Source organism: Protomyctophum bolini, assembly GCF_963924005.1.
Source record: "Protomyctophum bolini genome assembly, chromosome: 12".
NCBI classification, from domain to species: Eukaryota; Metazoa; Chordata; class Actinopteri; order Myctophiformes; family Myctophidae; genus Protomyctophum; species Protomyctophum bolini.
Window position 1 is genome coordinate 42,037,416 of NC_137873.1, and position 17,497 is coordinate 42,054,912.

Consider the following 17,497-nt stretch of genomic DNA (forward strand, 5'->3'; position numbering starts at 1 on the left):
AAGCTTAAATTATCCTCTTAAAATATGTTACGTCTTTGTTTCAGAAAAATCCACCGTAGACATATTATGAGCTACTTCCCTGTCAAGTAATTCTGTGCATGATATTTCTTTTTAAGTGACAGAGTTTGGGAGCGCTCGTTGGATATCACTCCACAGCCCTGCGTACAACCTGTTTTGAATTTGCTCATAATGCAGGAGGCAGCAGGACGTTGTTTTACAAAAAAAAAAAAAAGAGTGCTTCCAAACTCCAATACTTATGGGGGAAAAAAAATCACCTGCAAGGAATTTCTTGACAGGAAGTAGCACATAGCATGTCTACGGTGGATTTTTATGAAACAATCACTTTGCAGATAGACGAGTTTGACGTTGTTTAATACAAATCGGATAGGACTTTTCCGTTTGGATGAATGGGCTGTCAGTCAATGGGAAGTTGCACCTAGTTAGCATCTTATCTTACTGGCAAGATGGCCGCGGTCTGAATATCGTCTATAGTGCCACCGAGTGTGCCAGTGAGATTAGAGATATACATTTTGGCGAAGCAGCCTTTTTAGTGACTATAAGGGCTGCAGTAATAATAAATAATAATGAATTGCAATATTATAGCGCTAATACTATTCCAAGTGCTCAGAGCACTTTACAATGGTTCATTCATTCATACATTGGGAGGTGAAGGTTCATTCATTCATACACTGGGAGGTGAAGGTTCATTCATTCATACACTGGGAGGTGAAGGTTCATTCATTCATACATTGGGAGGTGAAGGTTCATTCATTCATACATTGGGAGGTGAAGGTTCATTCATTCATACATTGGGAGGTGAAGGTTCATTCATTCATACATTGGGAGGTGAAGGTTCATTCATTCATACATTGGGAGGTGAAGGTTCATTCATTCATACATTGGGAGGTGAAGGTTCATTCATTCATACATTGGGAGGTGAAGGTTCATTCATTCATACATTGGGAGGTGAAGGTTCATTCATTCATACACTGGGAGGTGAAGGTTCATTCATTCATACACTGGGAGGTGAAGGTTCATTCATTCATACATTGGGAGGTGAAGGTTCATTCATTCATACATTGGGAGGTGAAGGTTCATTCATTCATACATTGGGAGGTGAAGGTTCATTCATTCATACATTGGGAGGTGAAGCAGCAAACAGCCGACACCAGCGTCCTCACTTCCTCACCCACATTCACACACCAATGGTGGAGAGCTTCACACCGACCAACTCATTGGAGGCAACGTAGGGTTCAGTGTCTTGCCCAAGGACACTTCGACATATGGACAGGAGGAGGAGCTGGGATTCGAACCGCCGACCCAGGGATCCTTGGACGACCTACTCTATCTCCTGAGCCACAGTCAGCCACCCCACAATGTAACTCAGTAATCACCCTCTGACTGGCACACTCTCCATGGCACAGTAGTACGGTCTTATCATCAGGGCACCCTGCCATCTCTGCCTATCTGAGTGAGTAGAGGGGGCTGGTGGGGGGGACTTCCTTCCGATCCCATTCATAACTCAGGGGCCACCTGCTGTGCCTGTCAAAGCCTAGAGAGAGAGAAGGCCTGATTTGTTCTTGTCCCGTGCCAAAAATAGATCTACGGGGTTACAAAGCTTCGCGGATGCGACGCGCTGTGAGTTTGTAGATCTGCTAATTTGTGCTAGTGTGACATTAATAAATTAAGCACCAAGGCAGAGCCATCTTCAACATACAAAAAGAAAAGGCCTCCTTATCCTCTCATTTCGTTAAACCAGCACAGAAGAGGGACAAGATATATTGAATTACATCAATACATATGAATACAAACTAATATGAATTTGGAGTCTGGACAGCATTCATTCTTTTTAACGTTCTCATTCGGACATTAACGACTTACATGATATTGGTTGTGTCTGCCATAGTTATAGTTATAGTTATAGTTCAGATGTGCATTATGAGTCCCTTTCTTTAGTGAAGCCCATTGAGAGCAGGAGGCCCTGATCATAAACATTTGAACCACAGCACAACGTCACAGAATGCAAATAAATATAGTATTTATTTACTATTTACATGAAACGGGTGCAGTCATGTCCTCCATAAGCACCGATCGAACCAGTTTCACAGAGTCCTGAAGTGTGTTCCATTGTGTCTATACTCACTGTACTGTAGACTACTAGAACTAGAGCAGGGTTGAATGTCTACTCACTGTACTGTAGACTACTAGAACTAGAGCAGGGTTGAATGTCCAGTGACTTTTGGATCTAAAAGCGAGGATAGGCACAGAAAGCTTGCCACACAAGGCCTTATAAACTAATTGCCATCTACGAACTGCGAGCCGTGCACTTTTTCATATAAGATAGAATGATGGGTGAGATAGCCAGATAGCCATTGGCGGTAATGAATGGCAGAGCACTGTGATCATGATACACTGTTTTAAGAGGCCTGTTGATTACTATTTATATGTATTTGATGTATTACCACATGTGTTGTTCTTGCTTACCGTTAGTCGCTCCGGGTTAAGAGTGTCTGCTAAATACCTATAATATAAATTGTAAATTGTTGTCCTTGCTTGTTGTTTTACACACACACCCCTGTGTCAATTATCTAATGTGATCCTGGGCTCTACACACCCTCCGCCAACCTGGGGAGAGCAACGGACTTGAACTCATGCTTCCTTCATGCACGAGTGTCCAAGTCGCTCTTTTGCACCCGACAGGAGTTCCTTTTCCCTCCATCAGGCGCCCCGGCTGGCCAGGGGGAGGCAGTTTAGAGACCAGGATTACTGCATGTGACAACATGCTACCCTAGGGGACACGGGGAGAACATGCAAACTCCACACAGAAGGGTCCTTTCGCCAACCCCGCCTCGGGTATGGGCACTGATGACGCGGAGGAGGGGATACGCCGCCAGCGCCCCGAGCGGGAATCGAACCCAGGACCTTCTAGCCGTGAGGAGAGAGCACTACCAACTGTGCCAAGGTGCCCCCCAAAAGTGGTGTTCTGACGAGAATAATACGGCTGTGAATCATGACTCCATTCGGAGGCTTTATGGTCCCTGTTGCCCAGCCAAACACCACCTGTTAGGGCTGCTCACTTCACTGTGCCAGAAAGCCTTCCAGTCAGCACTCACCATCCTATCCACTCCACTCCAGCTGTGTGTGTGTGTGTGTGTGTGTGTGTGTGTGTGTGTGACGAGGGACTATCCCATTCAGGTTGTGTGTACTGTATCCTACTACTGTAGGATTACCACCATGGAGAGGGATTACTATGGCACATGAGCCCAAGCGCGCGCACACACACGGAGTCACGGATACAGTCTTGCAAGCTACGTGTAAACATTACAGACCTAGTCTTGCACTCTTTCTACCCCCACTCAAATGCTGTGGACTGAATCGCTCATTTCAGTTGAAGAGTTGTTTTACTTGGGCATGGGTATGTTGCTAGTTAGAACGGTGTATTTACTAGAAGGCCATTGACATGTTGCATGGCCTAATATATCTTACTTATTCATTTCAGCCAGCCCCAGGAGCAATGAATGATATCTTGATGCTGTGGCCTATACCACAACTAGGGCCTGCATCAGCACATCCTTGTGTGTTGACTTTAAACTTGTGTGGAACTGAAGAAACACGTACATAGGCTACGCATACGCTTTTTTTTATTACACGTACAACTATCAGAAGCCAAGGGAATCACCATAGTAGCCTACGCTTCGCGCTTTGAAAACACAAAGATTGTTACATTCTTACAAAGTAAGCTAACAACATGCTGTGAGAGTGAGAACTCCTGATCTTTGTCCCAACTTTCTCCGATTCGTTTGCCCCAAGTAGCAGTAGTAGAAAGGCCCTGTAAAGGTAACTCACGGAAATAAATAACACATGTGTGTGTTTTAAGTGTCTCTTACCTTAAAAAACAAACTTTTCTGTGTTGTGTTTGGGCTACATGCGTCCTCCCGAGGTCTTTTCTTCCACGTATTGTTATCGTGCAATCCGAAAGGAATCACCCCGACCGTCCGTCCGTCCGTCCGACCGACACAAGCAGTTGAATGATCAGTCCTCGGTCTGTCCCATACCGACTCCCAGCTCCATACACCGAATCTTTTATCGAGATCCACTAAATCCGCGTACAATTCCAATTGACAACGCTATATCCACATGATACGGGAATAAAGGCCGCGCAGAAATGGTCAAACAAATCACGGCCCGAGATCGGCGAGTGTGTGGAAGCCGGTTGCATTGAGAGCAACATAACAATAGCCAGCCACCTCAGCCTAGTAGTCTACACACAGCGAGGAGCCGATGAGACCAAAGGAGGAATCATTCCCTATTGAATGGTTTTCCCTTGTGCCCATGCCCAACTAGTCCAATATGGCCGACATTACGTTACAGACTGAGATTTGGTCATTTGTATGAGCGTTACCCTCGAATAGTTGCAATAATAATGATGCAAAGTAAAGCATTCGATCTTATGAGACTAAGATTACTAGCTTACACCTACAATATATAGACAAATACCCACATTGTGAATGTGACTTAACCGTTGAACCTTCTCCAATTTCTTGTGCAATGTATTGTGCAGACATTTGGCGCCCTCTAGAGGCCTTCTGCTACTGCAACATCGACATCACCGTGCTGGTCTACTCCAGTGGATTTCAACCGGTGGTCCGTCCCTGAGGAGGTTCCAGAATCCAGGTGGTCCCGGGCCGGTACCGAGGCTAGGTGGTCCCCAACTAAATGATGGAGAGTTGGTAACCAAATAATAGACCTTTAGATCTTTACCTATTCAGAGTGTAGTGTAGTTCGATCATTCTCATGATGAAATTGGCATCCTGACCGGAAACTGTAAATTCATCTTATTGGAGAGACACCGTTACTGAACAGAGAGAGAGAGAGAGAGGTAGAGAGAGAGAGAGAGAGATAGAGAGAGAAAAAGACAAAATTTTACCCCATGAACAAAATATAGTCATTCTATGATTCTACAAACATAGTAGGCCTAATAATTTCAAAGTGATTTGCTGACCCCTACTGACTAAAGAGCACACTTACACTATATTACTAAAACACTAATAGTAATGTAGCTACCTTAGTTTAATAAAATCACACCCGTGTGAAGTGAGGGAAGCTAATATTATTAAGTCTAACTCATGTTGCTATGATTAGGTGATGTAATGGTGATGTAAAACATTCATTTGGAGCCTAAAAGGTCAGTCTATGGCCTCACTCACACCTAAGACACACGTGTCTTCTGTGTGTTATATGGCCGCCTCAATGCATTTCCAATGGGAGTCACATGGTTTCATGACACAACCTTGTTGCATGGCTGTCTTCTGCCCTCCCCCCATGCAACAAGGTTGTGTCTTCAAACCATGTGACTCCCATTGGAAAAGCATTGAGGCGGGCGGCCATGACACACAGAACACACACAGGACACAAGTGTGTCCTGTGTGTGTCTTATGTGTGAGTGAGTGAGGCCTATGATGTCATATTGATAATAAATAATAATAATATATACGATTTATATAGCGCTTTTCTAGGTACCCAAAGTCGCTTTACAGAAAGAGTACAGACATATTTATTAGAAAACTATTTAAAAAAGTTTAAAAGGTTAAAAACTAGAAATCAAAATCAAAAGAGGGACAAACAAGAAGGGGTGTGTCAGTGTGTGTGTGGGGGGGTTATGTAGGGAAAGCCAGTTTGAAAAGGTGGGTTTTGAGTGTGCTTTTGAACATTTCGAGGGTGGGGGCAGCTCTGATGTGAGTTGGGAGTGAGTTCCAGAGAGAAGGGGCAGCCACTGCAAAGGCCCGGTCTCCCCATGTCCGTTTGTTAGATTTGTGGGGTTCCAGTTGGTTGGCAGTGCTTGACCTGAGGGAGCGGGAGGGGACATGGCGGTTGATCATATCAGTGTGCTCTATAGATGGCGATTCGTGGTTTCATCTATATTTTAGGCGTCCGCAGATCCGACCAGACATCCTGGGTATAGCCTACTTGCCACATCAAGGTCTTTTTTGGGACACAGTCCCGGCGTATGGCCATGATCGTTTGGAAGGTGCATGAAGGCATAAGAAGGTTTAAGATTTTTATTTATCAATTTGATTTGACGACCACGGGCCACCACGACCACTCATAGGCCTACTCAGATTGTAAGGCATTTTATATACAGTAAGTCAAGAGAGCACCTGCAGAGACCTGTTTATATAGGATTTACAAAATTACACAGTGCAAGGGCAGGAGCCTATCTCCTGTTTCTGTAGCGTGAGGCGGCTTGATGTACAAGTACACTAGTGCTGCCAGAATTGGCCGAAAATTACATTTGAATATTCCTTTTGATGGAACACCCATGGATTCGAACGAATGTCGAATGTATATGATTTTTAATATGATATGAATATTGCAGCCTAATATGCTGTGACACTTTCTCTTTCTTTATCTATATGGTCCGGTCCTGTGTGGGCCGCGGTTGGTGCTGAGAAATGCACTCTCTTCTTTTGTGAGTCTTTTGTGAGATAAGATTAATGATTCATAATTGTCTTAATAGCCAAATCTTTGTATAATGTTTTAGTTTACGTGCACAGAGTCTCATGGTCGGGGGGGTAGGACCAAGTCTCATGGGATTTGGGATTTGTTTATAAACATTTGTGATTTGTTTATAAACATTTGTGATTTGTTTATAAACATTTTGGGATTTGTTTATAAACATTTGGGATTTGTTTACAAACATTTGGGATTTGTTTATAAACATTTGGGATTTGTAAGTCTCATGGGGGGGGTAGGACCACTTCCAGTTGACCTGTAGTAAGTCTCATGGTCGGAGGGTAGGACCAAGTCTCATGGGATTTGGGATTTGTTTATAAACATTTTGGTATTTGTTTATAAACATTTGTGATTTGTTTATAAACATTTGTGATTTGTTTATAAACATTTGTGATTTGTTTATAAACATTTTGGGATTTGTTTATAAACATTTGGGATTTGTTTACAAACATTTGGGATTTGGAAGTCTCATGGGGGGGGGGGGTAGGACCACTCAGGGCCGGTTCTAGGCATAGGCGAACTAGGCGGTCGCCTAGGGCCTCAACCACTGAGGGGGCCTCGTCACAGGGAGAAGATTTTTTTTTTTCATGTATCCCTTACATGGGCTACTGGCCACATGTGGCCCCCACCTAGCTTCTTAATTTTGATCTCAAAGTGCACCAGATTGAAGCATTTTCATGGCAAATTTACAATTTTTATCCGGCGTGGCAAAGCAGGAGGGGGGGGGGGGGCCTCTGTATAATATGTTGCCTAGGGCCTCAAAAGGCCTAGAACCGGTACTGCAGGGTAGGCCTACAAGTAAAAAGCGACAACGTTTCGATGTTTCAGTTACATCTTCATGACCTGACGAAGATGTAACTGCAACATCGAAACGTTGTTGTGTGTGTGTGTGTGTGTGTGTGTGTGTGTGTGTGTGTGTGTGTGTGTGGTCCACCATCTGTTCTCTCCCCTCCAGGTAGGATTGCAGCCAGCTCACTGATGTGCATCAGAACCAATATCTTTTAGCTTGTTAATCAGTATGGAGTGGTTTACGGTCATGTCAAAAGCCACCATGTGCCACTGCAGTATTTGCCAGCATCCACCTCGTGACGCTCAAGTAGAGGAGGCATGCATGTGTCATTGGAGTGGGATGTTCTGAAGCCAAGATTGGAATTCCTATATTAGTTCTTTTTAGGATAAGATACTTTTCAAGCTGTGCATATTATAGACTATTTTATTTGTTCCATCACTTTCGAGATGGAGCCTATATGAAGGTCTAATTTGCTGCCTTTCTCATGCAGTGGGGTTACTTCATTAGTGTGAATGAAGTCTTTTGTAACGGAGTAATTCTACAATGACGCGAATGGTATTTTTTTTACTTTACTAGTAAAATATTTGAGTTACAGGCAGGCCTACTATTTAGAAAGCTGGATCTTGTATGGTATTCTTCTCTTCTCCACATGATGGCGCCGTTTGATCAGACTTGCACATAGTCCGTGATCGGGCCATGATATCAACAGCCTCTTTTAGTTTAAAACACAACATGGGGTTTAGGTGATTTTTTTTCTTCTCCATTGGAATCACGTCCAAGCACAACTTGGGGATTGGGCCCCGACCACAATGACTCTGCGCGTTCGTCATATTGCGTCAGAGAAGAATAAACACAAATGACGTGAATGAATCGGTCATCGGACACGTTTTGTGGTACGGTATGGGTATAGCCTATAGCATGGCAGGTATAGGCTACTAGAACACGGTATTGGACAACCTGGACCTGAGGTTGGTGCAACATGGGCGCGTCCGTGGCTTCCCGAGTTCCCGGCGTCTTGACATGAGGATTCAGCCGTATTGATGGGAAAAGACAATCAATTGCAATCGCTTAATTATAAATAGGCCTGCACTCTGTCTTAATATTAATTGATCAGTTCTCACAGGCCTATAGGTTATATAGCCAAATTCCTTTTCCGTATAGCCTAACACACTATATGTTCTCCTTACACAAAAACTGTATACAGCATCAGGAGATATTCATTCTATGCCAGAAAAATGCACATCTTTTAGAACTATCAACTCTCTTTGTCTCTCCTGCATGCGTCACTCATACAGCAAGCAATGTTCAGATCCGATTGTGTGCAGTTTAGACTATAAGCTATATTACGTTGGTGTATATCCAGTAAACGGTGGTCATTATTCAAAGCCATTTCCAATATAGGCATATAAAGTTAAAGCTTCGTGCAATGAACGTGGTTTAAACAAATAAATAAAATAAGACTCTCTTGGCAAAGAAGGCGACTCGTTTTCAGCACCGGATAGCTCCCCACGGGCCTTGAACTCCGAACATCTTCTAATCTAGCTGGAGGCTGATAGGTTTCCTTTCCCATCAGCACCACTGATCGTGTGGTTCACAGAGAAAAGGAACCACGCCGGTCATCATTTCTCCAAAAGATTAGAATTTCCCAGCTTATAGCCCATAATCATAAATGCCTAATTAGAGGATAGTTATTGATGACGCGTGGGAGGCGCGCGCACTGACTGGTCGTGGTGGTGGTGAGGGAGAGAATTATTTATGCTGACCGTCACGTCCTCTTGTGTAAACTAAAGTGCATACACGTGTGCACGCACCTCCTGTCAAAAGAATTTGATGGAGGGAGGGAGGGAGGGAGGGAGGGGAAAAAGTTTCTATGTAAAAGTTCCATCTTGTGGGGGTGGGAGGGGATGTATGAGGTAGGGCCGGGGAGGGGGGGGGGGGTCGAGCATGCATCGATGAGGAAGCAACCGCGCTATTATATTCCGGGAGGAAGGCGGCTTGATGACGTCTATAACCATCCCTAATGTGACTTATTGGAGAGGAGGGAGAAAAAAAAAGGCAAGGCTCCACCGAGTCATGGATAAAAATCCAAGGCAATCAGTTCGCAGGACACAGAAAAAAGTTTAGAACAAAGCTATGTAGACGAACCACGCGGCGTTTTTCTTTTCCTCGTTACCTCTTCCTTTTGCGCAATCATCGCCTGGTTTTTAGTCACATAGTTGTGTTATAAAACTAAGACCGGCAGCGCTGAGGGGACCACTATAAAGGAACCGACGGCGGAGGCGCTTCCTTCAGCCCAGGAAAGGAGGAGAGGTGCCGTGAGAAAGATCGCTATCTTTCTCTCACTCTGCACTCACACACACACACACACACACACACACACACACACATACACACTCACACACACACACGCACGCACACACGCACTCACACACACTCACGCACACACACTATACCAACAGCACAACCGCACCCGGCGGCACGTATCTCGTCCAGCCCCAGCTGCTCTTCTCCTCTTCCTCCTCTAGGTATGTTGTGTGCTTCTCTCTGCAGGTTCTTTCTTTCACAAACAGGAATTGCTTTTTTTTCTTCTTTTTTTTTTAAATCGGAGAAATGGGAACTCAATCAAGATTAAGTTGTGGAATTCTTTCTTCTTCTTCTTCTTTTTTCCTTGCGCGGACCCAATTTATTTTTTTCCTTTTTTTTTATATAGGCTATACCACTGTCTGTGCCCAAAGGAAATTAACGGATTTCGTGTCGCATTCGATCTTTAAACTTTTTTTTTTTTTATGGAATCGGGCTGAAATAGAGCAGCAGGGCAAACAAAATGTGATTTCAGCACTAATGGAAATGTTAAGCTATATAATTGCCTTTATGAAGGTTAGCCTTATATATAAACTGAATTATAAACGGAACGCATATATTGTATAGGCTATGGATGATAGACTATATATATTTATTTTTTTGCTTTATTAAGTGTGCATGTGAGTGTTATGGATGGAGTGGAATTCCCTGTATATATAACACTGCTTTGTGTGTTTTCATTTTCTAACAGCATGGCCAGGTCGAGCAGAGCGACCCTAGTCTTGCTCATCTATGGGATCGTAATGCACTTCAGCGTCTACTGCACACCTATCGGACTAACACCTATCGGACTAAGTTACCCCAAGATTAGGTGGGTGGATGTCTTACAATTGCATTTTTCTTTTAAAAAAAATTTTTTTTTTTAATGATGGCGATTTGATTCAAAATCAAGTATATAGTTGGAACAATATTCTCAAGTAATATTATTATTATTATTGTTGTGAGAAGATCGGTAATAGTTTAATACATTCGTTTAAATATAGCATTAAACAAACATTTAGCCTTTAGCCTATATATAGTAGCCTAGGCCTATGGAAAATATATTGCGCAATGTGTTGGTTGGGTAATGTGGAAAATGCCATGCAGTGAATGGAGAAATTGCATGTATAGCGGTATAAATATAGCCTGCTATATCGGTGTACAGTCCGATGGGACAGGCAGGCATGCTCACAGAGGTATAAAGAACTCCCCTTATTAAAAAATGAGAGTCAACCGGATAGCCCCATGACAGGATGACGGTGGGATGGCGTCACAATGGAAGAGGCGAGGCAAAACCAATAGGAATGCTCCATTCTATAATGAGATGCATTAACATGTCTCCCCCCCCCCCCCGTCCCCCCACCCGTTTCCTATTGAAAGCTCTTAATTTATAGGCGTGGCTTTTTTTTTTTCACCGAGTCTAATTTTCACTGAAATCATCTTTTATTAAATGTTGGCGCATGAAGGCCTATAAATATCCGTTGTCCCGATTCCTATAAATAATGAATGAGGTCCGTATAATAAATAAATAAATAAATAAAAATAGCATCCCATTTGAAAGTATATATAATTCATAAACACAAATTGATTATTGAGCTATATATAATTCGATAGTAATTATAAGTAAATATCCTACAATAATACAAACTTTCGTTAATTTCTCCCAGTCTATGCTATACTATGAATATATAGCATCATATTCACGTTTGTTATTTTTTTATTTAGCCTATTTATTTATGTTATTTTACGTCTCAATGGTATTAAGTGAAATGCTGTATAAGACGCCTGTATACCAATGCAGACTAAAACGCAATGACTTAATGGTTTATGAAAGGATTCTATATTATTCTCATTAATGATTTATATTTCCCCCGTTGCATTGCAGGCTTGAAAACGACGCGTTCGATGAGGATGGGAACATTGGGAACTCGTTATCTGACATGGATTTTGATAGCGATCAGATTTCTATACGAAGCCCACCGTCCTTAGATGGCGACGGTTACACGCTTTACTACCCACCAGAGAAGAGGTGAGTTCGGCTATATATATAATTATATATATTTGATTTAACATAAAATGCAGGGGAAATCCATTCGGATGACTTTGTGCGTCGCCAATCGCCATAATATGTATATATAGGCTATGTGTGCTTGCTTTGTGTTTTCCCCCCAGAGTTTTATTTGTTCAGTGTTATTTTCATATTCAGTAGCCTAATAATGTCGATGCAAAAATAGCCCAAGACGATCGATGAGTACAATGTGATTATCCCATTACATACATGCGTGCACAGAGCAGCAGTATATGGCGATATAGATATTGTTTCGTCGTGTGTAACTTTGAGAGAGGGGTGGGCACATCATTTTATAGGCTATACTTTTTTTGATCATTGTCTGTGTGTGTCTTGCGCTTCTTATTATGGTCATCACCATCACTGACGATCTACATGTGTTGTTTGTGGCGTTTTATCTGATCTCAGAGCAGTGCAGCATGCAGAGGCGGAATTAGATAGAGCCTTGAGGGAGATCCTGGGGCAGTTAACAGCGAGGCAGTATCTGCATACTCTGATGACAATACAGACAGTAGGGTAAGGGCATTTATCTTAATATAAGCGTTTAATATATTATTATTATATATACCTGCCGCTCCGTCGCGTCATGCATCATCTTTAGTTTGTCCGCCGCCCCTTATTTAAGTTCAGGTTTGCTGCTGCGCTATAATGTGTCCTTCGAAATACATATACATACATTTGTCTAGTTTCATTTCTTTGAGTGTTTTTATTTTTTAATTTCGTGACCCCCCCCACCCCCGCTCATAACCCACAGAATGCACAATAGCCTACTGTGTTCCGCCATATATACACTTTCTTTGTTGGCATTGTTGCGTTCAAGATTATACTTCAATAGAGAGAGACATTGTTCTGATAGCTATAACAGGCTAATAATTATATCAGCCAAATAATAAATACGATGAAAACAATTAAATTAATGTATTAACGCCTATATAAGGCTTTAATGATGCACTGTGAATTAATAATTTATAACAGACGATTTAAAGGCTTAAGCCACAGTTTTGTTCGACATTAAAGGCCAATTTTTTTTTGCCTTTTGTTTGCCGAACGAAATAAATCCATGCACACATGTAGGCCTATACATAAATAAGCAAATAAGCTAATTTAAAGCTTGTAGACATAACTTTGTGATGGAATCCAAAACCCGCGTCAACTGGAGTCAACTGGACTAAAATGCCGTGGTAATCTTCATATATTATACATACAGTGCAGTTATGTGTTGAGTTAACACAGGTTATAAAAGCCTGCATGACTTCCTATACTTAATTAGTTGCATGCCTGGCGGTGTTGCAGATCTACAAGCTCACAACGCGTTATACGAACGTGACGCGTTGTGAGCTTGTAGATCTGCTATTTAATACTGCAGCGAGCTATAGCCCGACAGGCAGCCATGCAGCGCCACCAACTATAGCCTATATTTATGTAAACGAGCCATTTTTTTAACGTTAGGCGGACGCGCATTATTTCCCCCTCGTGTGTGTGTGTGTGTGTGTGTGTGTGTGTGTGTGTGTGTGCACGCATGCCATGCAGTGAGGAGAGCAGCGTGGAGGAGGACTCGCAGGCGCAGTCGGAGCAGCCCCTGTCCAAGAGGCACTCGGACGGGATCTTCACCGACAGCTACAGTCGCTATCGGAAACAGATGGCCGTGAAGAAATACCTCGCCGCCGTGCTGGGACGAAGGTACAGAACGAGGGTTAAGAACAAAGGACGGAGACTCGCCTATTTGTAGCGCCCTATCTATCCTATAATAACCCAACCGTTCTGTGTGAGCCCAATGAGCGCCCCCCCCCCCCAAAGCCCCCCCTCGATCCTTGAATGATGTGTATATAATATCAAGTCGTTAAAACTCAACAGATTATTACCTTGACCAAACAGTGGACATGCGCCTGTGTATTTCTTTTAAAACATGTATTTATGTATGAAGTAAAGCCATTAAAAATGAATATTTTAATAATATTTTTCGTTTTTTTCTTTTTGTACAAACAAGAACAACTAAAAAAAAAAGCACTTGATATAACCTGCACAGTTATATAGCCTATATATATACACTTTGTGGACCAATATTTTATTTTCGTGTCAAACATGTTGGAAAAAAAACTAAAACAAAAAAGATAAAAAGGTATAAATTAGAAAAAGAAAAGAAAAAATACAATAAAAAGATATAAGTGTGCACCTTCAACGTTATGCGCTTGAAAAAAAAACTCTTAAAGGTCATCTATATGCAGAAAAATAAATAGATTTTAAAAAGACAATCAAAGTATTGAATGTTATACTTATTTTTGTAAACCAACGTTCTATATTTTTTTAGTGTTGTTTGGTTGTTTTCGAAAAACAGGCCCAAAGAAGCTAGTGAGCATGCGCATGTGAGTGAGGCATTATCCACTGATTCTCCTAAAATGATAGATGTCCTGTCCCGTCCCACCTCCCTCTCCTCATGCCCTTGATGCCAGTGGCGTGCACAGATAGGCACTAGGGGGTGCTAGAGCACCCCCTAGTGCCCTTTTGGTAATGTGCTCGACAACAAAAAAAAAGAAAAAATGTTTCATTTTTTTTTCTTACTTTTTAGTGTGTGGACCATGGTGACATTGATCAAAAATTCGATAAAAAAATAAATAGCAGACCTACAAGCTCGTAGCGCGCCACTCGGTGGCGCGCTATGAGCTTGTAGATCTGCTATTTTTCAATAGCTAATAAAGCACCAAAATGGGTTCCCGTTCCCGCCCCAAAATGCGCAGCACAAGGTGCCCTTTTTTCACTTGAGCACCTGGCCCCTCTAAAAAATGTCTGTGCACGCCACTGCTTGATGCAGTGGTTCTCAAACTTTCTCAAAAGGACTCCCAAAATTGACACAGAACCCCATTTGAAAATATATGCCAGGGACCCCCATGATGAGAGAAGATTTGCTCAATTTCCTCAACTATTTTGTAATTTCAAGGACCCCCAAGTTTTACATGAATTCTATAGGCTATATGTATACGGACCCCCCATTTAATGGCATTTCTATATCTCTGGGACCCCAATATATATATTGTAAAAAATAGTGGGGGGGGAAAAAAAATCAATATTATTTTAACTCAGAGAATGTACAAATGGAACCAAATTGGAACCATTATAGTGTCCATTTGGTTCCATTTGTACACCTTCTGAGTTACAGAGACCCATAAGGGTCCATTTGGTTCCTATATACTATCATTTAGCTATGGGGACCCCCTGGAACTCACCCGAGGACCTCTGGGGGTCCCCGGACCCCCACTTGGAGATCCACTGCCTTAATGGGACCTTAATGTGGGTCTCTCATCTGATGGCTGCAACTGATTGACTTGGGAAAAAAATCAGGGTGGTTATTTGGGGATATAGGCATACATTTGGTTGTAGACTTTGGAAAGGTCACCTCATGCAGTATAGCCTGCGAGCCTTACTCTGCGAGTCTGCGCCCCAAATCCCCAATGACGACGCATGCGTGCTCACTTGCCTCAGTCGTTTTACTTGTCATTTACTTGAGTTCAAGCAGCTACATTAGATGAACAATGTTTCGTATGTGTGCGTGTGTATGTAAAGTGTAAAAAAAACCCATATATATATATATATATATATATATATATATATATATATATATATACACACACAGTGTCCATATCCATCTCAATGTTCTTTTGTGTTCTGTAAACAGAATACATTTCAACTGTTATATCCGGTTATATTTGGGCAGTATTACCAGCTGTGTTCAGAATCCACAAGACTAAGACACAGGGAAGGACGTTTTTGGGCGAAGGTTATCGAGGTTATCGAGTTACCAAGATCTTGCCCATAGTCTTGTTGTTGTTTTTTTTGTACTTGTGTCTGGAATATTTAACTATCATTTCATTACTTATAAAACCGGTGCATGTGGAGATTTACTTTATTTTGTTGGCTTAATAGTAACAGCATGCTCTTGTACCGTTTTGGATCATGATTGTCTGGGTGGTGAATCTTGTACTCAAACTGTATTGTAACATCGCTGACCCACACCTCAGATGTGCTGGACATGATGTGACCGAGGAGTTGAGGAGGGTTATCTATCCGGGTGGTGGAAACTGGTACTGCACTGACTTGTTGAATTTCACCTCCCTGCTCCCATAATTTTTAATGGTTGATATGACACTATACCCCCCCCCCCCTTTGTCCTCCCGGTATAGTCGCGCTTATGATTTAGAATCGCTGTACAGGTGGCCGTGGTTAGTGTGATGATTTCACAGTGGTGTGGCTTTTATCGTTTTGACAACGCTGACCTAAGTTATAATGCATGGAGTACATGTGTGTGCAATGACGATGTGACAGAATGTGTGTGTGTGTGTGTGTGTGTGTGTGTGTGTGTGTGTGTGTGTGTGTGTGTGTGTGTGTGTGTGTGTGTGTGTGTGTGTGTGAGAGAGAGAGAGAGAGAGAGATTAGAGAAACTGTCCGTGTGTGTAGAGAGAGGGGGAGGAATAGAGTAGATGTGCACATGCACGCACGCACGCATGCATCCACACAAGCGTGTGTGTGTGTGTGTGTGTGTGTGTGTGTGTGTGTGTGTGTGTGTGTGTGTGTGTGTGTGTGTGTGTGTGTGTGAGACAGGAAGGAGAAAAAAAAGCAAACGAGGAAGAGCGTAAAAGAGAAGATGAATGTCAGAGTGAAAGACAGACAGGGCCTGCTAGAGAGAAAGGAGGGAGAGCGTGAGTTTAAGAAGAAAAAAAGCATGCGGTAGAGAAATGAATGAGCCTGTTACATAAGAGATGAGTTCAGCAGTGACAAACCAGAGAGAGAGAGAGAGAGAGAGAGAGAGAGACTCACACACAAAAAGAGAGACAAAGGCAATTGTAAGGGAGCACGATCTCACCTCACTTGACAGAGTGAGATCAGGGACAATGGGTCCGATATCAGGACCGTATCTGACATTAAACTTTGAAATCGCTTCACTTTGGCCTTTCTGACGAGAGCACTGGTACAACAGTATACTATATGTGCACACGGTGATAAAAATAGAGGCAGCTGGACTTGGCCACTGTATTGAGTTATCTTATATATATCTGTATAGCCTATATACAGAGATATCTCATGTATTTATTCAACATTAATGCAAATGCAGCTTGATGCGCACTCCTGCAATTCAATCCATGGCCACAGTGGCCCCCACACGCAAAGTATCAATACCATCTTTCCTCAATTTGGCTTTCTCCCGCAGGCTTCGTGTATGCATGCATGTGTGCTGGATATCTGTGTGGATATGTGTGTGTGTGTGTGTGTGTGTGTGTGTGTGTGTGTGTGTGTGTGTGTGTGTGTGTGTGTGTGTGTGTGTGTGGGTGGGTGGGTGGGTGTGCGTGTGTGGGGGTGGGTGGGTGTGCGTGTGCGTGTGAGAGAGAGCGTGTGTGCGTGTGTGCGTATAAGACAGTACACGTACGTCTGTGTGTCTGTGCGAAGGAGCGGCTGAATGTGAATGCATGTAAAAGTGGATTGGCTTTGGTGCCTTTTGCTTCGACATGAGTAAAAAAGAAGAAATCAAATAAATTGCCACATTTGAAAGATGGCAATTTTAGTGGCCCTATGATGCTGCAGTCCATTAGCTTATAACGACGAAAAACTTCCTTTTACTCTGATTACCCGCTCGCCTACAGGGCCAGTAGTGTCATGTCTGTGTTCTGCTTGTGGGGAAGGCTTTGGCTGAGAATAGCCGATCTTCTGCTAACTGTCCGCCAACGCCTTCCCCACAATAAGGACGGACGCCGGGGTTCAAGGGGTTAAAAACGTTTGGCTTGGTCCGCCCCAAGAGT

At 42.7% G+C, this 17,497-nt stretch overlaps 2 protein-coding genes across 2 annotated transcripts in view; one reads left to right on the forward strand and one right to left on the reverse strand.

Annotated features, from left to right (window-relative positions):
* Positions 1–4,398, reverse strand: part of yes1 (YES proto-oncogene 1, Src family tyrosine kinase) — a 38,023-nt gene extending 33,625 nt beyond the window's left edge. The window contains exon 1 of the mRNA XM_080778782.1: positions 3,888–4,398. The gene's annotated coding sequence lies outside the window, so the exon portion shown is untranslated. The remainder of the gene's footprint in view (positions 1–3,887) is intronic.
* A 5,958-nt stretch (positions 4,399–10,356) lies between these two features.
* On the forward strand, positions 10,357–13,440 carry adcyap1b (adenylate cyclase activating polypeptide 1b; the record flags this gene model as incomplete). The annotated part of the gene is made up of 3 exons (XM_080779339.1): positions 10,357–10,475; positions 11,529–11,672; positions 13,242–13,440. The coding sequence occupies 3 exons, from the start codon at positions 10,357–10,359 to the stop codon at positions 13,438–13,440; spliced, it is 462 nt and encodes a 153-aa protein (XP_080635465.1).
* Between the last annotated feature and the right edge of the window lie 4,057 nt (positions 13,441–17,497).